At 43.8% G+C, this 25,280-nt stretch overlaps 1 protein-coding gene across 6 annotated transcripts in view; it reads left to right on the top strand.

Annotated features, from left to right (window-relative positions):
• Nucleotides 1-25,280, top strand: part of LOC122553119 (homeobox protein Meis1) — a 387,313-nt gene that overhangs the window by 219,557 nt on the left and 142,476 nt on the right. For all 6 annotated transcript variants that reach the window (XM_087991684.1, XM_087991685.1, XM_043696674.2 and 3 more), the window contains one exon: nt 19,615-19,760. In XM_087991684.1, the coding sequence (XP_087847810.1) occupies nt 19,615-19,760 (146 nt within the window). The remainder of the gene's footprint in view (nt 1-19,614; nt 19,761-25,280) is intronic.

The following is a 25,280-nucleotide window of genomic DNA, read 5'->3' as shown; positions in this document are numbered from 1 at the left end:
AAATCCTGGAATGGAGCAAGCTAGTTACTGTGTGTGTGCTGTTCAAAAGCAAACTTTGACCTGCTGCAGATGTCTTTCATTTCATCTTTGTCCTAAATGATACATCAAAATGCTTACCAGCCACTTTGGATTTTACAAAATCATTTAAAGATTTCGCTGCAGCTATTTCCAATCTTTCATAAAGATCTGGTTCAGCCACAGAGATTGTGTTAAGTATCCTGGTCAAAAGCTTAATTGCTCACTTTTATTCTGTTTAGAGCCGGAATAATGATGGGAATACTGTTTGAAGTGTGGCTCTCCGAGTGATGGATGTTATTACTTGCATTATTGAGATGTAGACTGAACTAAATCAAGCCCTAATACCACAGTGTTGTGCTAATTTTAACTTGAAAGCGGATGAAGATAAACTGACTACTGCTAGACTCCATATGCCACACCAGTGATAATACTGTGCTGTCCAATAATACCTCTGTTACATTTATCATATCGTTGAGATGTGAGAGTATAATTTTCAAAGGACAAAATGCCTGTTGAACTTGTTATGCACCATTGTACTGTTCAGTTTCTGCACACGCAGCAAGCATTATAACCTGTAATTTCATTAGGATCATCGCATCATTGCCAGGCCTGTTATCCACTGGAGTTAAGAAGGATGAGAGGTGATCTGGCTGAAATGTATAAAATCTTGAGGGGACATGACAGGGTGGGTGCTGACAATTTGTTTCGCCTTGTGGGAGAGACTTAAAAGGAGGGGAGACAGTGTAAAAATAAAGTGCTACCTGTTTAGCTCAGAGGTTGGCCTGGTGGCTCAGTGGTTAGCACTGCTGCCTCACAGCTCTAGGGACCGAGGTTCAATTCCAGCCTTGGGTGACTGTCTGTGTGGAGTTTGCACATTCTCCCCGTGTCTGTGTGGGTTTCCTCCTACAGTCCAAAGATATACAGGTTAGGGTGGATTGGCCATTCTAAATTGCCCATAGTGTGCAGGCTAGGTGGGTTAGCCATGGGAAATGCAGGGTGGGTCCGGATGGGGTGCTGTTCGGAGGATTGGTGTGGACTTGATGAGCTGAATGGCCTGCCTCCACACCATAGGGTTTCTATTTTATTCTATAGGTAAAGAGTATTTCTTTTACTCAGCGGGTCTTGAGTGTTCAGAATTCTCTTCTGTAGAGAGCTGTGGTGGTTGGGTCATTGAATATTTTTCAGGTGGAGGTCGTTAGATTCCAGTCCAGCAAAGGAGTCAAAGATAATCAATGTAATTGAGGCTGTAACCTGATCAGCTGCGATCTTATTGAATGGCACAGCTGGCTTGAGGGGCTGAATGGCCTCCTGCTGCTCCCAGGTTGTCGGCCGGTCATCATTCACCCACCCAAAAGGTCTGAAGCGTAGGTTTAATTGAAAAAATAGTCAAATTCATTGGCGTTCTGTTTGAACCTGACAGGCACTGAAAAGATTCCAAAACCTATTACTGCGTCTTTGTGTCTCTGTCTGTCTATGAAAGAGGGCCCAGTTTTAACTGTTTTAAGTGGATGGATTTTGAATGGGTTAAAATCTATTCGTTGTAAAGAAATTCTAGCAAAGCTGCGGTTTTCGTTCCCCGCAGACAGACGACAGAACGGTTCAGTGTTTCATATTCATGGTATAGTTACAGTGAAAGAGTATCTGATCTGTTTTTCTATTTGTATCTGAGGGCGCTCACAGGGTGAGGATTATTTGTTCCTGTTAAACGGGGAGTGGGAGGGTGGGTCGAGAGCAGTTCCCCTGTGGATGGTGTGGGCCTGGGAGGGTGGGTGTGGAAATCTTTGTGTTCACAACTGGCAAAGAGCTTGACCTGTGGGTGACCCTGGCCAAACAAACGCAGAGCTGAAGAGGCTACTTTTGACATGGATACCCATTGAGGGCTTTAAGCAGAGCGATAACCTGACCCCCTCACAGATTGTTTCAAAATGCCTGACACTCGACATTCCCAAGTTTGCCTTGAGAGGAATTAAACTGTTGTAAGGTGAAAGATCTCAAACACTGCCAATGAGGGATAAGTACAAAAGATGAGGTCACATTCCTTTTAGTCCACGCAAGATGGTGGAAAACTTTAGCCATTTCCGTTGCTAAGTTGCGACGCCTGGTTGAAGGAGTGCACACATTTTAACAGGTAATTTGATCTTAGCACCATCTCATGAAGTTGAAAACTAGGCAGGCTCCATTGATGGATATGTTTGATAAGGGCTGGGAAAAGGGATCTGGCATTAAGCAATGCCAAACCTTCTCTCTGCTATCACTGCTTTTTGTCTTTGCAGGGTCTTTTCCACAGGAACAAACACATCCAAGTAAATAAAAAGCAAAACAGCAGCAATGGCCCATATCATCACAGCACACATGCTCACAAGTCAGCTTCTGCAGGAAACTGTGAGAAGGACTTGTGCAAACCATTTCCATTGCATCTTTATCTCTCCAGCTTATTGTTTGCTAAAGGCACAAGCTGCAGTTTCCCCGCGTAAAAGCTTCCTGTTGTCTTGCCTTTTAACACTAGTTTTTTCTTCCCTCCTCTCAGAGAAGTTCTTAAGTCCATTCAGTAAGTCACGGGAAGACAAAGCAACGGACAGGAGCACACTCACAAAGCCTGAGAAGCCAATCAAATGCTGCAGGGCAGGGAGGGTGGTGGGAGAGATGGGGAGGTGGGAGCGTCAAGTGTCAAAAAAGAAAGCACAGCAAGATTCCAGGTGTCTCTGTGAACACTCAGGCTTGTGTGAGGACAACTTCCATTTCTGTCTGCAATGGAATGTTCCAAGCATTTGACGGAAGTTATTATCAGCTAACGGTCAGTGCAGAGTTACGGAAGGAAATCCCAGGGCAGATGACCAAGGGTTTGAGGAAGAGAGAGAGAGACAGGGGTGGAGGAGCTGAGAGGTTTAGGGAGGGAATTCCAGGCGCCTTTGGGCCCAGACTACTAACGGGGTTGCCACTGCCTGCTAATGGTGAAATTACAATCAGGGCTTAATGCACAAGAGTCTAGAAATGGAAACGGAGAAAATAGAAGCAGGGAAAGGCCGTTCAGCCCTTCAAGCCTGCTCCCCCATTCAATTTGATCATGGCTGATCATCCAACTCAGTCCCCTGTTCCCACTTTCTCACCCCATACTCTTTGAGCCCTTTATTGCTAAGAGCCCTGAGGGTGGCACAGTGGCTCAGTGGTTAGCACAATTGCCTCATGGCACCAGGGATGAAAATGTGTTGCTGGAGCAGCAGGTCAGGCAGCATCCAGGGAACAGGAGAATCGACGTTTTGGGCATAAGCCCTTCTTCTTATGCCCGAAACGCGATTCTCCTGTTCCCTGGATGCTGCCTGACCTGCTGCGCTTCTCCAGCAACACATTTTCAGCTCTGATCTCCAGCATCTGCAGACCTCACTTTCTCCTCATGGCACTAGGGACCCGAGTTCGATTCCAGCCTCAGGTGACTGTCTATGTGGAGTTTGCACATTCTCCCCGTGTCCGCATGGGTTTACTCCGGTTTCTTCCCACAGTCCAAAGATGTGCAGGTTAGGGTGGATTGGTCATGCTAAATTCCCCCATAGTATTCAGGGATGTGTAGGTTAGGTGCATTAGTCAGGGGTAAATGTAGAGTAATGGGTCTGGGTGGATTACTCTTTGGAGGGTCAATGAGGACTTGTTGGGCTGAAGGGATTCCATGAACTATACCTAACTCGAAAAGTATGGCGCTGGAAAAACACAGCAGGTCAGGCAGCATCCGAAAGCAGGAGAACCGATGTTTTGGGCATAAGTCCTTCAGCAGGAATGTTTCACTGACAGTCAAGCATCATCCAATTGGGGAATGAGTCTCCTGGTTTCTGTTCAGCAGAGGAGGGACTCTGTCATGAGGAAGGATATAAATTGGCAGAATAATGGCAGGAGGTGTGGGGGCAGTCATGTGATTGGAACCTCCAGGAATTTGTTTCATCAGAGTTTGACAGCTTTAAGAAGCAGCACAGAGATCTCAGAGAGTTGTACAGACTAGAGGAGATTGTAGAGGTAGAGAGCGGTATGGAGGGATTTGAAAACATGGAAGGCTTTTTCTTCCAAATCAAAGCATGGTAGATCGGTTAATCCAAGTTATTCCGAGCAAAGGATAAATAAAGTTCAGGCCCAAACCTGAATTGAAGACTCACAGGGAGTATTTGGAATCATCTACTTGGGGATTTATTCATTTATACATTTCACTCAGCTGCAGGAAATTACACCATTTTCTTTTAATTCCCAGCACAGAACGCAAACATATTTCAGCCCCAAGATGGGCACAAATGGATGCAACTTGATGCTATTCACTAACCCTAAAGGTTCTCTCAGTAACCCTGCACGCCTGGCCATTGCGGAGGAGTTAACATAATGGACAAACAGTCCTGCACCTTAGGCTCAGCCATCAGTTTCTGTCTCTGGACAAGTAATTTCTCCACCCTGAAAACCCTGGGCAATGTTCAGTGTTCAGTCTCAATGCCACGCAATAGACAGTAAAATGTGACAAATACAAAGCAAAGAATGAACACAGTGTCTAAGTTGAGGAAGGTGTCTGTGACTGTTTATATGTTGCGAGAAAATAAAGAGGAGAACATGTTTACAAGATTGCATTGTGAAAGTAGTGACTTAAAGTTGTAGAGATGTACAGCACAGAAACAGACTCTTCGGTCCAAGTCATCCATGCTGATCCAGTCCCATTTGCCAGCACTTGATCCATATCCCCCTAAACCCTTATAATCATATACCCATCCAGGTGCCTTTTATTAAATGCTGTAATTGTACCAGCCTCAACCACTTCCTCTGGCAGCTCATTCCATACACGCACCAGTCTCTCTATATAAAGTTGCCCCTTAGGTCCCTTTTAAATCTTTCCCCTCTCACCTTAAACCTATGCCCTCTAGTTTTGGACTCCCTCAGCTCAGGGAAAAGACCTTGTCTATTTACCCTATTCGTGCCCCTCATGATTTTATAAACCTCAGTGAGGTCACCCCTCAGCCTCCGATGCTCCAGGGAAAACAGCCCCAGCCTGTTCAGCCCCTCCCTATAGCTCAAACCCTCCAACCCTGGCAACATCCTTGTAATCTTTTCTGAACCCTTTCAAGTTTCACAACATCCTTCCAATAGGAAGGAGACCAGAATTGAATGCAGTATTCCAAAGGTTGTGCCACATTGACATACTGAAAATAGATCATTTACTGCACAATGATCCACCAAATTTCAGTTTATCAGAAAATTGATTAGCTACAAGCCACAGCATGGCCTGTGTCCATATCCTACACTAATGTTTACGATTCCTGGGGTTGCAAATGTAGTGGATAGAAGCCACAGTAAAACATGCACACACACCTTAATGTTTTAAGCATTTCAATGAAACCACTCAGGAGAAATGGGCGATTTTCCATTGCCTGATGTTGGTGTCCTTTCATCATAATGAGTCTCACAAGTAAACGAGAAGAAACTTTAAGAGCTGCACAAGAACTTGTTGGATGAACATTAGTCTGAGGGAAAGGACAGTAATTATTCCTAATTCTCCCACGAAACCTAGACGTTTTCATTGTTCTTCTGCACTGTCCCTCAGCTGACTCTGCGTATTTAAGAAAATTAAGAAAAACCATTTTAGAAATGGAAAACCATTGCATGTAAATGTTTTTTCAAAACGTAATATGCATGCTAACAATCTAATGGTAAAGATGAATTTAGAAACATTAATTTATTTAACTGTTCCTTGTTCTTTCTCGACCTCATCATTGCCTGTGTCAAAACAATTTCCTGATGTTGTAAAATCCATGCCAAGTATATTCCATCTCATTTACTATCACTTAGTTGCATTTTTAAACTTGAACAAGAAATGATGGGAAGATTGCTTATGCAAAAAAAATATTGAAACAGAGCCTATAGCTTCTTTTGGTCATTTGAGTGATCTTTTCAGAGTTGTTTGGACCCCTTGACTGAGGCAATTACAAAATATGTATTCAATACATGTCGGAAGAAATCTGCCTCCTCTCAGCCTCCAGCTCCACTCCTCAGTTCAACAAAAATGTTAAGGAATGAGGGGGAATCCCTTGATGTCAGTCAAATCCTTGCATGGTATCATCTTTACTGTTTGAATTCAGAGTAAGACATGTTTGTTATAGGGAACAGCCAGACACATGCAGCTTACTTATCCCCCAGCCTGTGTCCTTTAGATAAGTAGAATATACAAAATTATTCATCCGCTGTGTCAATAGTTAATAAAAAGAGCTCAATTTGGTCAACTGCAGACTTGAGTTTACACAATGAATAAAGAAAGATTTGGAAACATGCTAAAAGGCTTGGAATGTAATGACTGGCAATTTCAAATGGCCCACTGGTGTGTTCTTGCTTTCTGTCTCTCTGACTCTCACTCACTCTTGAGACTGAAAAGAAACAGAGGATTTTATTACCCATGCTAACATTGCAATCAGACTTGCACATTAAAATAATAAATCAAAACGGTTTGCGCTTAACGTGACACAATGAGCAAGGCCACAGTCCGCTCGTTGGACATATAAATTCCGCACTCTGTGATGTAGGCCAATCAGTGAGGTGAGATTTTCAATAGCAGGGGGGGAGATAGATGGTAGGATGTGACAGGTTCGAGAAGAGAGAGAACGGAAAATAGGAAATTATATCAATCTGTAAAAGAATTGATTTTCGGAAAGGGTGAAACCGACTCACCCTTGGGATTTTTTTGGAGAGCCTTAGATCTTACTGAAGGTGACTGCCTAATTGGGATGACCACAAGGGCAGGTTTCATTGTAGCGTACAGGCTGATATTGAGCTTTTTGAAAATAGTTCCAGCTTTGTTGGATGGGATAATTGCTCTTGACTGAGGCAAATGCATCTTAACATCTTGTGAAGTCAATAAGGTTGTGCTTTATATTACAGTGCCAGACTTGTAAAACATTTTTGCAAATAGTGCAATAAATTTGCTGAACCTTTTGAAGATTACACTCATGGTTTTCGAAGGGAACTGTTGCCAAGTGTGCGCTTGAGATTATTACATTAAGAATTCGCTCCCTCCACCACTGACGCACAGTGGTAACAGTGTGTACAAGACACATGGGAGAACGTCACCAATGTTCTTTCACAGCTCCTTCCAAACTGCATTACCTGCTGCATAGGGAAGAGTGAGGGAATTCCACCACCCACAACAAAATAAAACAAAGAGCTGCAGATGCAAAATCTGAAACTTACACAGAAATTTCTGGAGACACTCAGCAAGTCTGCCAGCATCTGTGGAGAGAAAGCAGAGTTGATCTTTTTGCAACCACCCACACATTTTCCTCCAATCCATTCTCCGTCCAGACTTGGAGCTATACCACCATTTCATCATTACATGTCTGATGTTGAAACAGTGACAACACTTCATAAATACTTCATTGTACCAAAGCACTTTCCAACCATTCTGAAGCCACAAAAGATGATATATAAATGCAAATGTTTCTTTCTTCCCCATTACGGGATCAAAATCCAGGAATTCTCTCCCTGGCAGCATTGAGCTTCTACCTACAGCACATGGACTGCAATGGTTCAAGAGGGCAGCTCACCTCCACCTTCTTCAGGGGTAATGAGAGACAAAAAATGAAAACTGGTGTCACCAGGGTTACCTACACCACATGAATGAATACAAAAATGCAAAATTTGTGAGATAATGTAAATGAAAGAATGTTTTACATCTCTGTATTTGTTCATGAGATGTGGGCATCACTGGCTAGACTAGTTGCCCAGAGGGCAGTTAGAGTCACCCATTGCTGTGGGTCTGGAATCACATGTAGGCCAGATGGGGTGAGGACAGCAGATTTTGTTCCCTAAAGGGCAAACAGATTAATTTCTATGATAATCATCAGACTAGATTCTTGTTTTTAAATGAATTGAAATTTCACTATCTACCATGGTGAGATTTGAACCTAAGATTCATTACCACTGCACCATCTTCCCCATTTTAAAAATTCTGTCTTATAGCAGTTGCTTCAGGATTTTTACATTTATGTTTCAAAGGGTTAAAATATGTTTATTTGTGAATGCTGTCTTATGAGTTCAGTGCTCTTTAGGTTAAAGAATTGATAAGCTATTTTGGCCACATAATTCTTAAAGCCATACCTATTTTGGCACCAGAAAATATCCCAATGTTTTTAAATAACAGATATTGGGAGCTAAGGATGTGACAGTTCGGCTTCCGAATTTATTTTCAATGTTGACAAATACATTGAACCTTGATTACTCATTTAAAGATAACTGCTAATAAACAATACGCTACTGTACACAGTTGTGTTGAGATTTGTTTTAACAGAGTCATTTGTACAGCTGCTGAAGCATTGATTCAAGTAGACAAGCCTCAGTATGTTTTCTATTCTCTGGAAAATTCTCCCATTATTCCATTCTCCTTACTCAGCCACTTCCACCTTCCTTTGCTCCAGCTTCCCTAATCCCGTGCCCTAATCCTCCCCCCCCCCCACCTGAAGGTGTTGACCCCATTCCAGAACATGCTCCTGTTCATTCATTCTGAGGACGTGAGTCTCACTGCAAAGGCCAGTGATGAATTGCCCATGCATTGGGAAGATGGTAGTGAGCCGCCATCTTGAACCATTGCAGTAGATGCTGCTAGGGACAGAGTTCTGGGATTTCAAACCAACATCTCTGAAGGAATGGTGATATATTTCCAAGTCAGGATGGTCAATGGCTCAGAGGAGAACCTCAAGGTAGTGTTGCTCCAAATGTATTCCTTTGCAATTCTGCTGTCAATGTTTTTTTTAAAAATGGAGGAAATGGTTGGCCTAGCTTTACTTCAGAATGAACGTTGTCCCCAGTTCAGATCGAAGAAGGAATTGGAATACAGGATGGGGATGTTTTGCTGTATTTGTACAGGGCCTTAGTGTGAATACATCTAGAGGACTGTGTGTAGTTTTGCTCGCTTTATTTGAGGAAAGATGTTTTGTCAAATGGAGGGAGCACAACACAGGTTTACCAGACTGATTCCCGGACTGGTGTATTGACAGATCAGTTAAGGTTATTAGGTTAGATTCCCTACAGTGTGGAAATTTGGCCCAACAAGTCCATACCAACCTTCCGAAGAGTAACCCACCCAGACCCATTTCCCTCTGACTAGTGCACCTAAAACTAGGGGTAACTTAGCACAGCCAGTTCACCTGACCTGCACATCTTTGGATTGTGGGAGGAAACCGGAGCAACCCCACGCAGACACAGGGTGAATGCGCAAACTCCACAAAGACTGGAAGATGGTAGATCAAGGCTGGAATTGAACTCGGCTCCCTGGCACTGTGAGGCAGCAGTGCTAACCACTGAGCCACTGTGCCACCACTCTTGCTAAAAAACAAGAAGGGAATCTGAAAACAATCTATAAAATTCCACCAGGACTAGACAGGAGGAAGTTCCCAATCTCCAGGGAGTTTGGAACCAGGGTCACAGGTTAAGGTCACGGAGGAGGCCATTTTTGTCTGAAATGAGGTGAAATATCTTCACCCAGAGAGTGGGGAACCTGTGGAATTCCCTACCACTGAAAGCGGGTGAGGCCAAAACATTGGATGTTTCCAAGAAGGAGTTGGATATAGTTCTTAGGGTGAATGGGATCAAAGGGTATGGGGAGAAAGGGGGACAGGGGACTGAAATGGATGATCAACCGTGATCATGTTGAATGGCAGAGCAGGCTCGAAGGGCCGAATGGCCTATTCCTATTTTCTCTGTTCATATGAAACTGCAATCCGAAAAATGTCAGAGACTATCCTGAAGATGGTTCCGGTCTGGGCAGCTGTAGGGACAAAAGTTGAAGATTCCCTTTATTCAAAGCAAAAGGGGATTTTTATATTATCTCAAAAAGTTCATGTTATGCACCTCCGTGTCGGGGAGAGCACACTTTAACAATGTGTCAGAAAACATGCTCACAAGCCATGGCTTCACATCCTTTTGGATGGAACTGAACAAACGAAATGCAGCATTTGTCTCATTTAATGTTGTGAGGGGGTGGGTGCTACTTTAACCCCAGTCCCCACCCTGAAGATTTCACCAGATGGCCCCAAGTGGAACGCCCTGGCGGGGGGAAAATAGGATTTTGCCATTTTGAAGGCACTGCATGAATGTGGGTTGTTGTTGTATGTTTCATACAACATTGTCACCTTCCCAGACCAAGTCCACTGCTGCAGAAATCAGGGTGACCTGCACCTGGGTTTGGAGCTGAAATAATGTTCACAGCGTGGAGCTGGATCCCTGGAGAAGAATACTAAGCTGGGAATATACAGAACTGGTGGGATGCATAGTCCAGACTTGCACAGAGCCATTCAGCCACAGGCAATCCTGTCAAAACAGCAGAGGGAGTTCCTGAAACCACCCCCCCCCCCACCCTAAATTTAAAAAAAAATTGATTTTTCAACCAAGAAAAGCTGTGACACCAACAAAAACAAATTGGTGTAAACATTTCTGTGAATTGATATTTTTTCCCATTAATTAATCCTTTTTGTAAACAGTTAACGCGCAGGAGCTCCTACAGTTTAAAAAAACCTTCCTAATTTTGGAAGCAAATACCTGTAGTTGGACTTTGAGAATACAAGTAGAGAAAGGTATAAGAACCACCTGGTACTGACTAGTTGTGGTTTCATGCCAACAAAGTCAAAGTCAAATAGCCCTCCAAGAGCTTAATGTTCTGAAAAAAAATAGGTGTTTAGGAAGCAATAGTGGGATGCAATTCTCATGCTTGTTTTCAAACCCCTTTGTGTCCTCACTTTTCTCCATATCTCTAACCCCCTTCAGCCTCATGTTTAATCCACGCTCCCCCTGATTCTAGCCTCTTGAGAAACCTATTTTTAATTGAGTGCAGTTAAACATCTCAAAAAACTATATAGGAACATTAAGAGGTAAAACTTGACACTGAGCTGTAGAAATGGCTAATGGGGTAGAGAGCTGAAAGCTTGATTAAAGAGGCGGTTTTAAAAGTGCATCATAAAGGACATGAGAGAGAGAGAGAGAGACTGGGAGATTCAAGGAGTCTAGAGTTCAGGCACGCTGCTATTGGTGGAGGTAATTAAAATTGTGAACTGCAAACCATAGACTGGCATATTTAAGTGTGACCTTGCACAAAGCTTTCCATAAGACAATAATTAAAAAGATACTAATATTAGATAAAAAGAAAGTCACATATATCTTTTGCAGAGGATGAGGATATTTATTTTAGAAAAGGTAATTAACAAAAAACATTACTGCTATTTTTCCGGGGTTGTTTAGCAGTTTGAAGTATGTGAACTTTGTGCTAAAGTTGCTGATCTTTTCAATAACTGTACAGAGAAGGTTGAAAGCATGTGAGGCACAATGAACATGATATAGCTCTTAAAATGTGAAGCAGCTTCAGCATTGATTTCCAGTAAGTGTCTTCAGTACATCAGCTGTGCAATGCCTATCTAGAATGTTGGGTGCGATATAAACTGTGAGAGAAACTCTTTGTAATAAATTGATTGTTAAAAAAAAGCATGTGTGCAAATGAGCAATGTGGACTCATACAAGGGAACGTCTGTAGTAGTTTTGCTGCTATTGTGAATAAAGATAGTATAAGTACTCATTGCTTTAATCAGAGTCCAGACTTTGCTTCACGAAGGATACTTGTTACATGGATGTCTGTGCACTGATCTGAGCAGGCCATTCAGCCCATCATGTCCACACTGACCCTCTGAATACCCACCTAGACCCACCCACCCCTACCCTATACCTGTAATCCTGCCTTTCACACCCAGCCTGCACACCATGGCATAATTTGGCATGGCCAATCACCTAACCTACATATCTTTGGACTGTGGGAGAAAACTGGAGCACCCGGACAAAACCCACATAGACACAGGGAGAATGTGTAACCTCCACACATACAATTGCCCAGGGGTGGAATCAAACCAGGTCCCTGGTGCTGTGAGGCAGCCGGGCTAACCACTGAGCTACTGTACCAAGTGTTTCAGTTCTGTGGTTATGGACTGAGATCCCTAGAAGGTATTTGGAGGGGGTGCCAGGGGTCGAGAAAGAGAGAGAAGAGTCAGGCTTGCTCGTATTGACATTACTGTTCCTAGGCAGATTGCAGATGATGGAGTAAACTGGGTCTCCCTGCCAATCATACAATCCTGCATCATTTGTACTTACCTCGCCTTTTGTTAGTGCATTTCATTGGAAACAAATCATCAAATAGTCCAGCACAGAAGGAAGCCATTCAGCCCATTGAGCCTAGCCCTGACTGATGTAAGGACCAATCCATTTAATCTGCTGTGTCCCCACTTTGCTCTGCATTTATCAGAAGTTGTTGTTGCAGTTTTGGGCATGAGTTTTGTGTGCTGTAACTTGTAGGTTCTCTTTATACCTCGAGTCTGTAGCTTGTTTGCAGTGATGAGCTGTTTGACCAGGGTTTGTTTGCTGTGCCTTGAATCCCTCCCCATGTCAATTATTCCCCCCCCCCATCCCATTAGGTGGTACAGTGGTACCAGTGGTATTGTCACTGGACTAGTAATCTGGAGATCCAGGATAATGTTCTCAGCACAGATTTATAATTCCACCATGACAGATGGTGGGTCCTGAATTCAGTAACAATCTGGAGTTGAAAATCCAACGATCATCATGAAACAATTACTGAATGTTGTAAAAAATCCAGTTGGCTCACCTTAGGGGAGGAAATCTGGTCTGACCTATTTATGACTGTAGGCCATTGACTTGTGTTTTCTTGTAAAATTTACTCTTGCATATGGGCGTCACTGGCAGAACATCATTTATTACCTACCGCTCGTTGCCCTTGAGAAGGTGGTGGTGAGCTGAAGTTGCTGGTGCCCTCTGAAATGGCCTCGCACGTCATTTAGTTGTTTCAACCACTGAATGGTCTCAAAAAGGGAACTGGGGTGCAGCGGCTCGAGATGGCAAGTTGCCACCATCTTCTCAAGGGGCAACTAGGGATGGGCAATAAATGCTGGCTCAGCCAGTGACACCCACATCCTGTATCTAAACAAAACATATACACATCGAATGCCCTTTCACTTAGCTTTCAGTCCACAACCAAAATACAGAACGATGCCAGAAAATAGTATAAGCAACATTATTGTATCATCTAAACATGACATAAACAACTTTGGGGCACAGATATTTTGTGATTGGCTGATGGTCAGTCACCTCCACTAACAATGGTGTATCTCATGAAACTTTCTTGGTAAACTAATTTCGAATTGCCCTCTCCCTTTGCAGCGGTAAGAATCTATTTGAAAAATAAGTCCTCTTAATTTAGTTTGTCTCACCATGGCATCTGATGACATTTAAATATAGTTGATGTAATTTGGAATTAAAAAAATCAGCTGACCATCATCCACTGTTGTAAAAATCTGTCTGGTTCACTAATGTCTTTTAGGGAAGGAAATCTGCTGTCCTTACCTGGTCAGATCTACATGACCCTCAGTAATGTGGTGGTTCCTAACAGCCCTCTGGGCAATTAGGGCTGAACAGTAAATACAGGCCTAACCAGCAAAGTCCTTATCCCATGAACAAATATATCTTTAAAAGAAATCCTTTTGCAGGATAATAAAATGATTAAATCTGTCGATAGCAGAGTTTGCTAAACCACGCTAAACTCATTTTTTTCCTCTCTTGACTGCAATATTACAGTGATAGGCAGATAGCCTTTAAGGGGTCATCCAGAGGTGAATGGTCTCCACATCTTTTGGTCTTTTTGCCAGAAAATCTGCTGTTGAGGTGCAGTGTCAGCCAAAATAGGGAGAGGACAGAATCCTATCGTTCACACACTGCAGTGTGGTGGCAGGAAAAGGAAACATTGCCCAGCCATTTGGCTGTTTGCCCTGCTCAGGCTCATGACCAGATCCTCGAGTCTAATGTATTCATACCCGAGTGGCTGCAGGGCTTTGAGATAATGCTAGTGCTGTGTGACCGGACAAATGAGACTGCTGTTTTTAAACAGCATTTATCCAGGAAACCGAATGAGACATCGTTTGCTACAATTTATCAGCGAAACTCATTCATAGTGAACTGGGTTATTTCAATAGTCAAAGACAACAGCTTAGGAAAGATCAGTGCCTATAGCACTCGATGCTTCTAACTTAGTTTAAGAGTTTGTTGGGGATAAAGTCCCAATTTTCCGATGACTAGCAAAAATATAAAAGGACAGCCTTAAAAGAACCGTATTTTATTCACATTTCTTGGCAGTTCAGGCAAGACAAATGTCACAAAAATTGCCAAACGGAATAAATAATATATTAGGATATAAATTTGGATTAATTTCTTTGAAGCTAATCTTAAACCCTGCAGATAAAAAGTAAACAGAGGCTAAAATATAACGCAGAAAACATGCACACATTGTTAAAAAAATACAGGAGTGTAACACATTTGCAGCCATGAAAGAAAAGACAACTAAAATATTTTTATAGCGTGGCTAGATTTTGGGAAGGAGGGAGGAAGAATGCTTTGACCTGTGTGAAGGAGAACCCCTGCAGACATAACCATTCTGACCCATTGAATGGTCTGAATACGATAAATGCTGCTTTATCTTTTCTTGAAAGGAACAAGATAGAGAGGCCTAAATGCCTGGGCATGCTTAAATGGACAACTGTGCAATGTTTGAGCTGAGTGGGTGTTTGAAATCTGAGCAATCCGACAGACTAAAAGCTGAACAGGTCACCTGCTGCCCTCCATGGGGATAGGCACAGACCTTATAAGAAATTGCCCATGGTTGAATTGTAATACAAATTCCTTTCTCTACTGACTGGCCTCTTTCACCAGACCATGGCCTATAAAATTTTGTAAAAACAATTCTAAAAAAAATTTTTCAAAGGGCAAGCCAGTGTGATGAAAGGTTTGACAGTTTTGACTTACAGTTCATGCTCTTCATTACTAGAAAATTGAATTGCGAGAACCGTGTCTCAGCAGTATTTGCGACTGATCCAATGGCATTCTTAAATAAGGCATGTTTGTTGTGCTTTATTTTTGTTTCCGCTACTGCTCACAGCTGTAAAACAGCAATGTGTGTCAGCTCCGCTGATTTTAAATCATATTTTTGACCAAATTGTGAAGAGCACAAGGGCAGTTCGCACCTTGACTCGGCAATAAATGGGATCAGATATGGACAATTAAAGTGGCGTTCCAGAGCCTCCGATATCGAAAGAGATTAGCCTAAATTCATCTGATAATGTCACACTGCGCCCACGGAGATGGGAAGGGGAGCTCCAGTCCGTTTGAATGGATCAACCTTATCAGAAGGTCGGCAGGAGCAGTGGGCTGATGCTGGCTCGCTCATATGTGAGCAGAGATTGCAATGTCTGTGTGACCCCATCCCCACATCCCCCAATCTCCACCCCTCCCCTCCCACACCTACCACCCCCCACATCCCCAATCTTCACCCCTCCCCTCCCACACCTACCACCCCTCACATCCTCAATCTCCGCCCCTCCCCTCCAACACCTACCACCCCCCACATCCCCAATCTTCACCCCTCCCCTCCAACACCTACCACACCTCACCTCCCCAATCCTCGACACCCTACCCTCCCACACCTTCCACCCTGCCACCTCCCACACCTTCTACCCCCCCCACCTCCCACACCTTCCACCCCCCCACCTTCCACCCCCCACACCTTTCACCCCCAACACCTTCCACCCCCCCACCCCCACACCTTCTACCCCCCCACCTCCCACACCTTGTACCCCCACAACCTCCCACACCTTCTACTCCCACACATTCTACCCCCCACCTCCCACACCTTCTACCCCACCATCTCTACCCCCCACCTCCCACACCTTCCACCCCCCACCTTCCACCCCCCACACCTTTCACCCCCAACACCTTCTACCCCACCACCTCCCATATCTTCTACCCCCCCACCTCCCACACCTTCTACCCCCCCACCTCCCACACCTTCTACCCCCACCATCTCCACCCCCCACCTCCCACACCTTCTACCCCCCCACCTCCCACACCTTCTACCCCCACCATCTCCACCCCCCACCTCCCACAACTTCTACCCCCCTCTCCCACACCTTCTACCCCCCACCTCCCACACCTTCTACCCCCCCACCTCCCACACCTACCACCACCATCCTCACCCCCCACCTCCAACACCTTCCACCATCATCTCCATCCCCCACCTCCAACACCTCCCACCCCTCCCACCTCCCCCACCTCCCACAACCTCCATCCCTCTCCCCTCCAACACCTTCCACTCCCCACAATATCCACCCCGCTCCCCCAACATCTTCCAATCCCCCAATCTCCACACCCCCCCCCCCACCTCCCCATTCCAAAATAGCCAGGGGCGATTGAAAAATGCCTGCAGCCGTCTCCCTTGTTGGCCGCCCGCTTAATGGCCACACGGGGTGGGTGACACCTGGGTGGATGAGATGACATTCTGAGTTCCTGTCACGGCTGAAACACAGCTCACACTAGTCGCTCGGAATCTGTCAGAAGCTGTTAGCAGTTGGCAGCCAGTTGCCCTGTGGCATTTCCTCATGGCATCAGCAGAGGAAAAAAAACCCCAAGCATAAATCAGCCAGAGGAGCCTGCTGCTGTACTAATGAGGCTGTAAGCTTGTTTATGGACTAGCATCATTTCTGTGATTATTTCCACCTTTTCAGTTTTCTCTTCATAATTCACCTTTGCTTTGGAAGACGGGGGCAAGTCAGAGCGAGAAATGAAGTCAGCGCTGATATTTTGCAAATGTGGCCTGTAGCTGCTGCCATATGGCACTCTGTGAGTGAGCTTGGAGTCTGAAGAGAGAGAGAGAGAAAAAGAGAAAAAGAAATTAGCCCCAGACCTCACAGAGACGCTATCAAATTACAGCGAAAATGGGAATGCCAATAAAATTGATGCTCGAGTTTTCTCCAAGGTTTAAGCTCTCAGAGGTCAGTGCACGAGAAAAGTTTTTTTTTAAAACAGTGTTTAAAAAGGAGCAATAAAAATGAGGCAGAAACATGTCTGTGGAGAGAGTAACTTCCGTTGGCACCTGTGCAGGTGCGGCTCTTACCCACACCTTCGACTCACCCCCCCAGAGAAGCTGAGTTATCTAACCATTTCTGTTTGCCACCTCTGAAGCCGAGGATTTGAAAGCATTTGCTCGCAATGAGAATCTTGTGTTCGATTACAAGCCGGCAGCGTGATTTTCCCCTCCCTGATGAAAGCAAACGTCCTCTGCCTGCTAACAGGAGGAAGAGCAAACTGTGCATGAAAGTTGAACCATGTTCTTTTGGGGGCCTGGGACTAATGATGTGACGGAGGCCAGTTGTTTGGGGTAAATCATTCTTTATAGATTGATTGAGAGGCTTATCGTCCTCCCATCAAATACATATGTCGATTAAATGGCAGAAACTTTTATATAAGTCTTTACTTAAAATTTCTGTATCTCGTGTGTTGGTGCTTTCACGACATGAGAGAAACAGGAGAGGTACTGGTGAGTGTTTTATATGGCATGCAGAAAGCCTTCCCTTCTCCTAATGGTGTATATAATTCAGGTGCCCTGAAGGCATACTTTCAGGAATTCTTTTGCCTGAGGTAATGGGAAGCAAAGGCTGTTTTAAAGCCTCGATTATTCTATTGATGCACAAAGATGGAAAAAGTCATCTCTGGATTATAGTAGATATTTCCATAAATTATCAATGAATCCTTCTCTAGTGAGGCAGTAGGGCATTACTAGTAAATGAATTTGAAGTTTTTTTTGGCACAAATGGAAAGTTGTATGTAAAGAGGTTTGGTGCAGAAATATTAGGATGGGGGGGGGAGGGGATGCCAGTAGATTGGATGCTGTGACAGATTGTGGATCGATAATCTGTACCCATGACTTCAATGTTTAATTGTGATGAGTAATCTAGTGTTTGCAGTATTTATGTTCCTATTTGAGCAGCTGTTGATTTTTTTTTCCTCTGTTCCTGTTCTTTTAATAAATTATAATGAGGAGGAAATAAATTGCCTTTGCCTCTCAACTCCCAGCATCCACCTCTGACTCAGTGACAGTACAAGAGTACGTGCTGTATGCAGTATGCGTTATTAATGAAGCAGCGAGTGTATTTTTGTGTACTCCGGTAAATGACACTCTATTTCTGGCTGTTATTTTTAAGCATTTTCAGGCCCCCATTAACTTTGCAAATTGTTTGCATTTCGCATTCGCTACTAATTTTCATGCCAGTCAGGAATAAAGCTGGGGAAATGCAAGACTTTGCATGCAGTGTCTGCCTCATACACTTTCAGGTCAGAAATAATACAGATTCATTGTCTGTTCCTCTGCACTCAGAGTAACCTTTTGCCTCAGAATGGCACCCCCTGCTGTACTGGCACAGAATCTTCTGCATGGTTTCTGGCCTTACTCTCACTTTCAGCTCTTACTGAGGTGACGGTCAGTCACATGGATTTGTATCCAAGAAGCACAAATGTACAACTGCCCAAACTCCAAATCGAGTAGGGCACTTTTAACTTCCCGACCCCCTCGTCTGAGAATGGAGAAGCTAGCCTTTACAGATTTAGGCAGCTCATTAACACCGTAGACGTAGGAGAAAGTAAAAGCGTGCCAACAATGTTTGTTTTATTCTGCACTGAAGCTAAAGTTTAGATGCATAAATTGGTTGGGGGGACTGAAAATCAACACTCCATCCCTGCCATAATTTTCGCTGTGGAGATTTAGAAAGAGAATGTGGGTCCTTGTGGCGAGTACTTCTGAAGTAGTCTACGTGTTAATGACTTGTACCTGTTCCCCACACTACAGGTGGGATCTTTTACCACTTGGCTTTGTATAACTACCTCATTGTTAATTGTAGTAATCCATGTGGCTGCACTGTCTGTGTACTGTATACAGTGTTGTCATAAACTGCAGTGTGAAGAATCAGGCGAGAGCAATAATGGTCTCAAACTCTCAATCCTGGCATGGACTTTAAAGCCATTTGTGCAAACCAAACTGTGCATTATGTACCCAGTGTAAGGACAGGCAGATGGTTTGAGTCTGTGCCTGAAATGTTCCTTGTTCAATAGCTCTCCAGCAATGCTGCACTGCAGACATTCAGAGGATTGTACAAGTCCAGGATGAGGTGAATGACTGGACCGTACTAGCTGTCTCCAGCCAAGTTTTTGTACTTCAATAAGACCAGGGCACAGATAGCACTGTCTGGCCTCCCCTTTCAATGTAAGCAATGAAGAAAAGCAAGGAGTAAGTTAGTTATCCTAGTGAGGAAGGGGGAGGGGGATTGGGGGCATTGAAAATGGCCGTTTTGTCAGAATGTTGAAGTGACTGATAAAGGGTTGGAGAAGTCATGGAGTTTAGGGCTGCACCGAACGGAGGAGTAGATTTTTAGGAGTTCCAGGTACAAGTCAGTTGCCACTCCGTGCACTTTGCAAACCAGACTGCTCTTGTGTCCCAGTGTCAGAAAGTGAGAACAAAGTTATTTTGAGTTTTCTAATCATTAATGCTGCGAGATCAGAACAGCACCCAAAGGTGAATTTACCTGTACTGTGTGCGGCTGAAGAATGTAAGGAAAAAAGGAAATCTCCTGGTTTCGTGTAGTATAAAGGAGCATTACAGAAAGTCTCACATGACCAAAAACAAAAGATTGCTTTAAAACTGCGTTTTTAATGTACTCACAGGTGATGGCTTGGACAACAGTGTAGCTTCACCAAGCACGGGAGATGATGACGACCCGGACAAGGATAAAAAACGACAGAAAAAGCGAGGGATCTTCCCAAAGGTAGCCACAAACATCATGCGAGCATGGTTGTTCCAACATCTAACAGTAAGTGAACCATACCTTGATACGGCTTGAGATATGGTTGGATGACAGAGGGCAGATCTTTCTTGTTTTCCACTGGACAGGGCTGTCTGAGTGGAGTATTTTGAGTAGAACTGGGTGGGGAGGATTGCACACCTACTTTGGAATCCATCCGACTCTCTCTCCTTCACTTGTCAGAAGGTGATTGGCTGTTTCCCCCTGACTGGCTGATGTTCCTCAGAGCACCGTTGTAGCAGTCACTGGAATTTGTGCGATAGGTCATGTGAAAGCAACGCAGGGGCTCAGTTAGCTCAGTTGGCTGAACGGCTGGTTTGTGATGTAGGGTAACACCTGGGGTGTGGGAAGCCTCAGGTTAAACTCACCAATTATCTCTCTTTCCAATGAGAAGGCAATCCTTTGAGACTATGGTGACTCTGTCTAGCGAAGCAAACTCTGGGTTTTTACTTCGAGAGAGAGAACTGAACCACAAAGCTGTCATAACCCTTGGTTAGAGTGCACTTTCGATGTTCATTTTGGGATGTCTTATTATAGATAAGATAGCAAGGCAAAGCATTGGTGCAGGAAGATTTATAAAGATAATCCCAGAAATCTGTGTTGGGGAAGGATGGACAACCTAGGTTTTTTTCTCTCTTGACAAAAGAAGGTTGATAGGTGACTATAAAATAATGAAAGGTGTTGATGGAGTGGCTATGGAGGCACTGTCTCCTCTTGGTTGGAAGAGTATAATGATAAGGCATCAGTGTAAAATAGCCACCAAGTAACCCAATACAATTCAGAAGGAACGCTGTGCCAGAGAATGGTGTGAAGGTAGAACTCAGGGATTAGGGATAATTTGAATAATATTTGATTTCAGACAAAACCAGACAAGCAAATGAGGGAGAAGAGATTTATATGAGAGAGAAAAAAATAAGAGGATGCCCAAGGAGGATCATAACTAGTTGGGCTGAATGACCTGTTTTTGTATGCCACATAATCCTACCTATATGTTTTACATTGTTAAATAAAGAGTCCAGGATCTGGTGAAGCAAGGAAGTAAGGTGGACTCCTTTTCGCAGAAGACAGAGCATTGGAAAATGACACATATCAAACCATTAGGTTACAAATTGATTTTCTGGGCTTTAATCTCTGGACATGACTTTAGTTATTGAAATTTGTAAAACCTCTGGCTCAGAAAAGGTTTGGAAGGAGCATGCCCAAAATAAAAAAAACAAAATTCCCTAACTCATGACGAATTAAGAAGCTTTGAAGTGAAAACTGTAATAACTTAGAATATTATATCAAAAATTATAGATGATTATCTTTGCTAAGGAAATGCTATGAGTGAAAATTGGTTGTTATTTTGTTTTAACCCTCGCTATTTCTTGCTATAATGCATTTACCTTCTGCAGAGGTTTGGTTCCAAGGTCAGCAATGATTTCAGAGGTAGGAGATAGATAGCCAGGATTCTGTTTGGTGTCAGATGGTAGTTTAGTGGTAAACTAATGGACTAGTTTTCCTCACGGAATACAGGGAGAACTAGCCATTTGGATACAGAACTAGCTTGAAGGTAGAAGACGGAGGGTGGTGGAGGAGGGTTGTTTTTCAGACTGGAGGCCTGTGACTAGTGGAGTGCCACAAGGATCGGTGCTGGGTCCTCTACTTTTTGTCATTTATATAAATGATTTGGATGCGAGCATAAGAGGTACAGTTAGTTAGTTTGCAGATGACACCAAAATTGGAGGTGTAGTGGACAGCGAAGAGGGTTACCTCAGATTACAACAGGATCTGGACCAGATGGGCCAATGGGCTGAGAAGTGGCAGATGGAGTTTAATTCAGATAAATGTGAGGTGCTGCATTTTGGGAAAGCAAATCTTAGCAGGACTTATACACTTAATGGTAAGGTAGTTATTCAGACATCCCAGGCTAATGCGTAGTGTACATGGGTAAAAAGGTACCGAAACGTCGATTTTGCCTGTCCTCGGATGCTGCCTGAATTGCTGTGCTCTTCCAGCACCACTGATCCAGAATAGTGTACATGGGTTCCTATCCTACCATGGCAATTGGTGGAATTTAGTGATTTGGAGATGCCGGTGTTGGACTGGAGTATACAAAGTTAAAAATCACACAACACCAGGTTATAGTCCAACAGGTTTATTTGGAAGCACTAGCTTTCAGAGCAACGCTCTGATGAAGGAAAGGAGCGTCACTTCGAAAGCTAGTGTGCTTCCAATTAAACCTGTTGGACTATAACCTGGTGTGGTGTGATTTTTAACGGTGGAATTTAAATTAACTTTATAAATTCTGGAGTGTAAAGCTAATCTTGGTAATGGTGACCATGAATTGACTGACACAGAAATCTGGGAGAAAGTGAGGACTGTAGATGCTGGAGATCAGAGTCGAAGAGTGTGGTGCTGGAAAAGCACAGCCGGTCAGGCAGCATCCGAGGTGCAGAAGAATAAATGTTTCGAGCGTAAACTCTTCATCAGACAGACAGAAATCTGTCTGGTTCACTCATGTCCTTCAGGGAGGGAAACTGCCGACTTTACCTGGTCTGGCCTACACGTGACTCCAGACACACAGCAAAGTGGTTGACCCTCAACCGCTCTCTGAAATGTTCAGGCAGGCTGCTCAGCCAAAGAACAATTAGGGGTTGGCAACAATTGCTGGCACACCAGCAATGCTCACATCCCACTAGAGAATAAGTGCAGTCAGTGCTCCCAGAAATTTGTATCGGGCTTTGGCTTTCGAGTATCCTGTACTGACTCTTACGAAGAAAGAGTAAGCCGTGTATCTGTGAGGGACCAGCATGGTTCCATATGGTCAAGTGTGACGTCACTGACTTGGGGTCCAGAATATTTTCCTGATTCTGGATTAGTGGTGCTGGAAGAGCACAGCAGTTCAGGCAGCATCCGACGAGCAGCGAAATCGACGTTTCGGGCAAAAGCCCATCATTTCCTGATGAAGGGCTTTTGCCTGAAACGTTGATTTCGCTGCTCGTTGGATGCTGCCTGAATTGCTGTGCTCTTCCAGCACCACTGATCCAGAAGCTGGTTTCCAGCATCTGCAGTCATTGTTTTTACCTCGAATATTTTCCTGATGCTGAGAGCATTAGAAACCTTGGACTGTTAAGGTGTTCTACATGTCCATGTTAAAAAAAGCACACTATGCTGGTGGAGAAGTGTTAAAAATAATCTAAAAAGATCAATTAATTGAACTCTGGTCTTCATCCAAGTGGGTTTGGAATACAATTGGGAAGGAAGTGATGGAGCAGATGGATTTAAGCTCAATCTGATGGTCATTTAATTCTGGTCTCCAGACCTCAGGCAGGATATTGTGGTTTGAAAGGACAAAAACGACTTTTATTTTGTTTTCTGAGTGCACCACTTGAGTGTTCTCTTTTGATTTTTGGGCCTATATTTTGATTTCCAGGGGCTTTTTTTTTCATTCTAGTAACTCCTTTAGATTAGATTAGATTACATTACATTACAGTGTGGAAACAGGCCCTTCGGCCCAACAAGTCCACACCGACCCGCAACCCACCCATACCCCTACATTTACCCCTTACCTAACACTACGGGCAATTTAGCATGGCCAATTCACCTGACCTGCACATCTTTGGACTGTGGGAGGAAACCGGAGCACCCGGAGGAAACCCATGCAGACACGGGGAGAACGTGCAAACTCCACACAGTCAGTCGCCTGAGGCAGGAATTGAACCCGGGTCTCAGGCGCTATGAGGCAGCAGTGCTAACCACTGTGCCACTGTGCCGCCCAAGCTTTAGAATCATAATATTATGGAGGCAGGCTAATCAGCCCATTGAGTTCACACTCATCCTCCGAAAAGCATCCCACCCAGACACACTACCCCTACCCTATCCCTGTAACTGTGTATTTTCCAATGCTAACCAACATACCCTGCACATCCCCGGTCACCACAGCCAATTTAGCTTTACTCACGTAGTAACATTCTCTTCTCTATCTGTGTTGATGTGTGTGGAATTTAAATTTATACAAAAGTAGAATTGCAAGAGTTCATCAATATCCTCAGTAATTATCAACCATCCATTAAACACAAGGGCACAGCACACAGGGAAAAACATTAACTTCCTAGACACCACCGTGTTTAAATGGGCACAAGCTTACAGGCATACGTTCGCAACAAAATTCGGAATGGTTAAATCATGAAGGAAAATATATACAGTATAGATCTGGCTTATATTCCTAAGAAATTAGAAGATTTAAAATGATGAATGGATAAACTGAGGCTGGTGCAGGGACACTTGTAGTGCAGTTGTAGTGTTCATACCTAGGAGCTAGGAGAACCGGGTTGAAGCCCTCTTCCTCCAGCAGTGTGTCATAATATCTCTGAATAGGTTGGCTGGGAAAATGTCCAGGTTAGAGTCGGGATAGACTTTAAAAATAAAGGATAAATGCCAGGCTATTGTGGTGCAGTGGTAGTATCCTGATCTCTGAGCCAGGAGACCTGGGTCGAGATCCCACCTGTTTCAAAGTATATCATAACATCTCTGGATCATTGAGTGTAGTTGAAACAACAGTATTGCCTCAGATGGAGAAAGGAGGGGAGAGCAGGGCCCTGAGTGAGTGAAATCAGAAAGAACTTGCACACATGTGAGAGGCCATTCAGCCCATAGAGCCTGCTGTGCCATTCAGTATGATCACGGCTGATATGATTATAACCACAAATCCACATTCCTGCTTAATCTTTCAACCCCTTGCTTAACTGGAATCTTATCTACTTTTGCCTCAAAAATATTTAAGGACACTGCGTCTGCCAACTTTTCAGGAAGAGAGTTCCAAGGATTCTGAGGAAGAAAAGAAATAGCTTTCTCTCTGTTTTTAACTGGGGGTTTTAAACAGTGGCTCTTAATTCTCGATTCTCCCATAGGAAGAAGCATCCTTGCCACATCCTCATTACACAGGGCTAGTGGAAATCTGGAACTCTGTCCCCCAAAATATCCAGAGATGACAAGGGTCAATTTCAGGCCTGACCTGAGATTGATGATTTTTTAAATCTATTTATAGGCTTCAGTAAATTATTGATTATGTAACTGGGTCAATAATCCTGAGGCCTTGACGAATCATCCAGAAATTTGAGTTTGAGAGCCACCGTGATCAACATAGTATCCATCTGGGAGCAAGTTGTCCTGCCTAGCCAGCAATGATTCAGGAACCCATAACATGTCATTGCCTTCGGTTAAAAATGAGCAAGGAAATTTCCTGCTGATTCCCAACTCTTGTTTCTCCTCCCCTGACCCAACACCACCACCTTAGCCCCCTACTTCACTCCCACAATAAGTAGATTAATCAATGGTCCCTGATGTTGAACACTACTTGGAGGGAGAGTGGGTAGGGAACAGAATGTACTCTGGGTGAGAGACTTAAATGTCTATCACCAAAAGTGTCTCAGTCGCATTACTGCTGACAGGACGATAAGGAGCCATGATTCATCCCCATCGATAATGATGATGGAATCCAGTGTTCAATTGAAAATGAAAAGGCTTTTGTAACCATCTTCAGCCATA

Source organism: Chiloscyllium plagiosum, unplaced genomic scaffold (genome assembly GCF_037043375.1).
Source record: "Chiloscyllium plagiosum isolate Xiang-an unplaced genomic scaffold, Cpla_swu_hap1 HiC_scaffold_10, whole genome shotgun sequence".
Taxonomy (NCBI): Eukaryota; Metazoa; Chordata; class Chondrichthyes; order Orectolobiformes; family Hemiscylliidae; genus Chiloscyllium; species Chiloscyllium plagiosum.
Note: the sequence above shows the minus strand (reverse complement) of the source record. Positions and strands in the feature narration are given on the sequence as shown.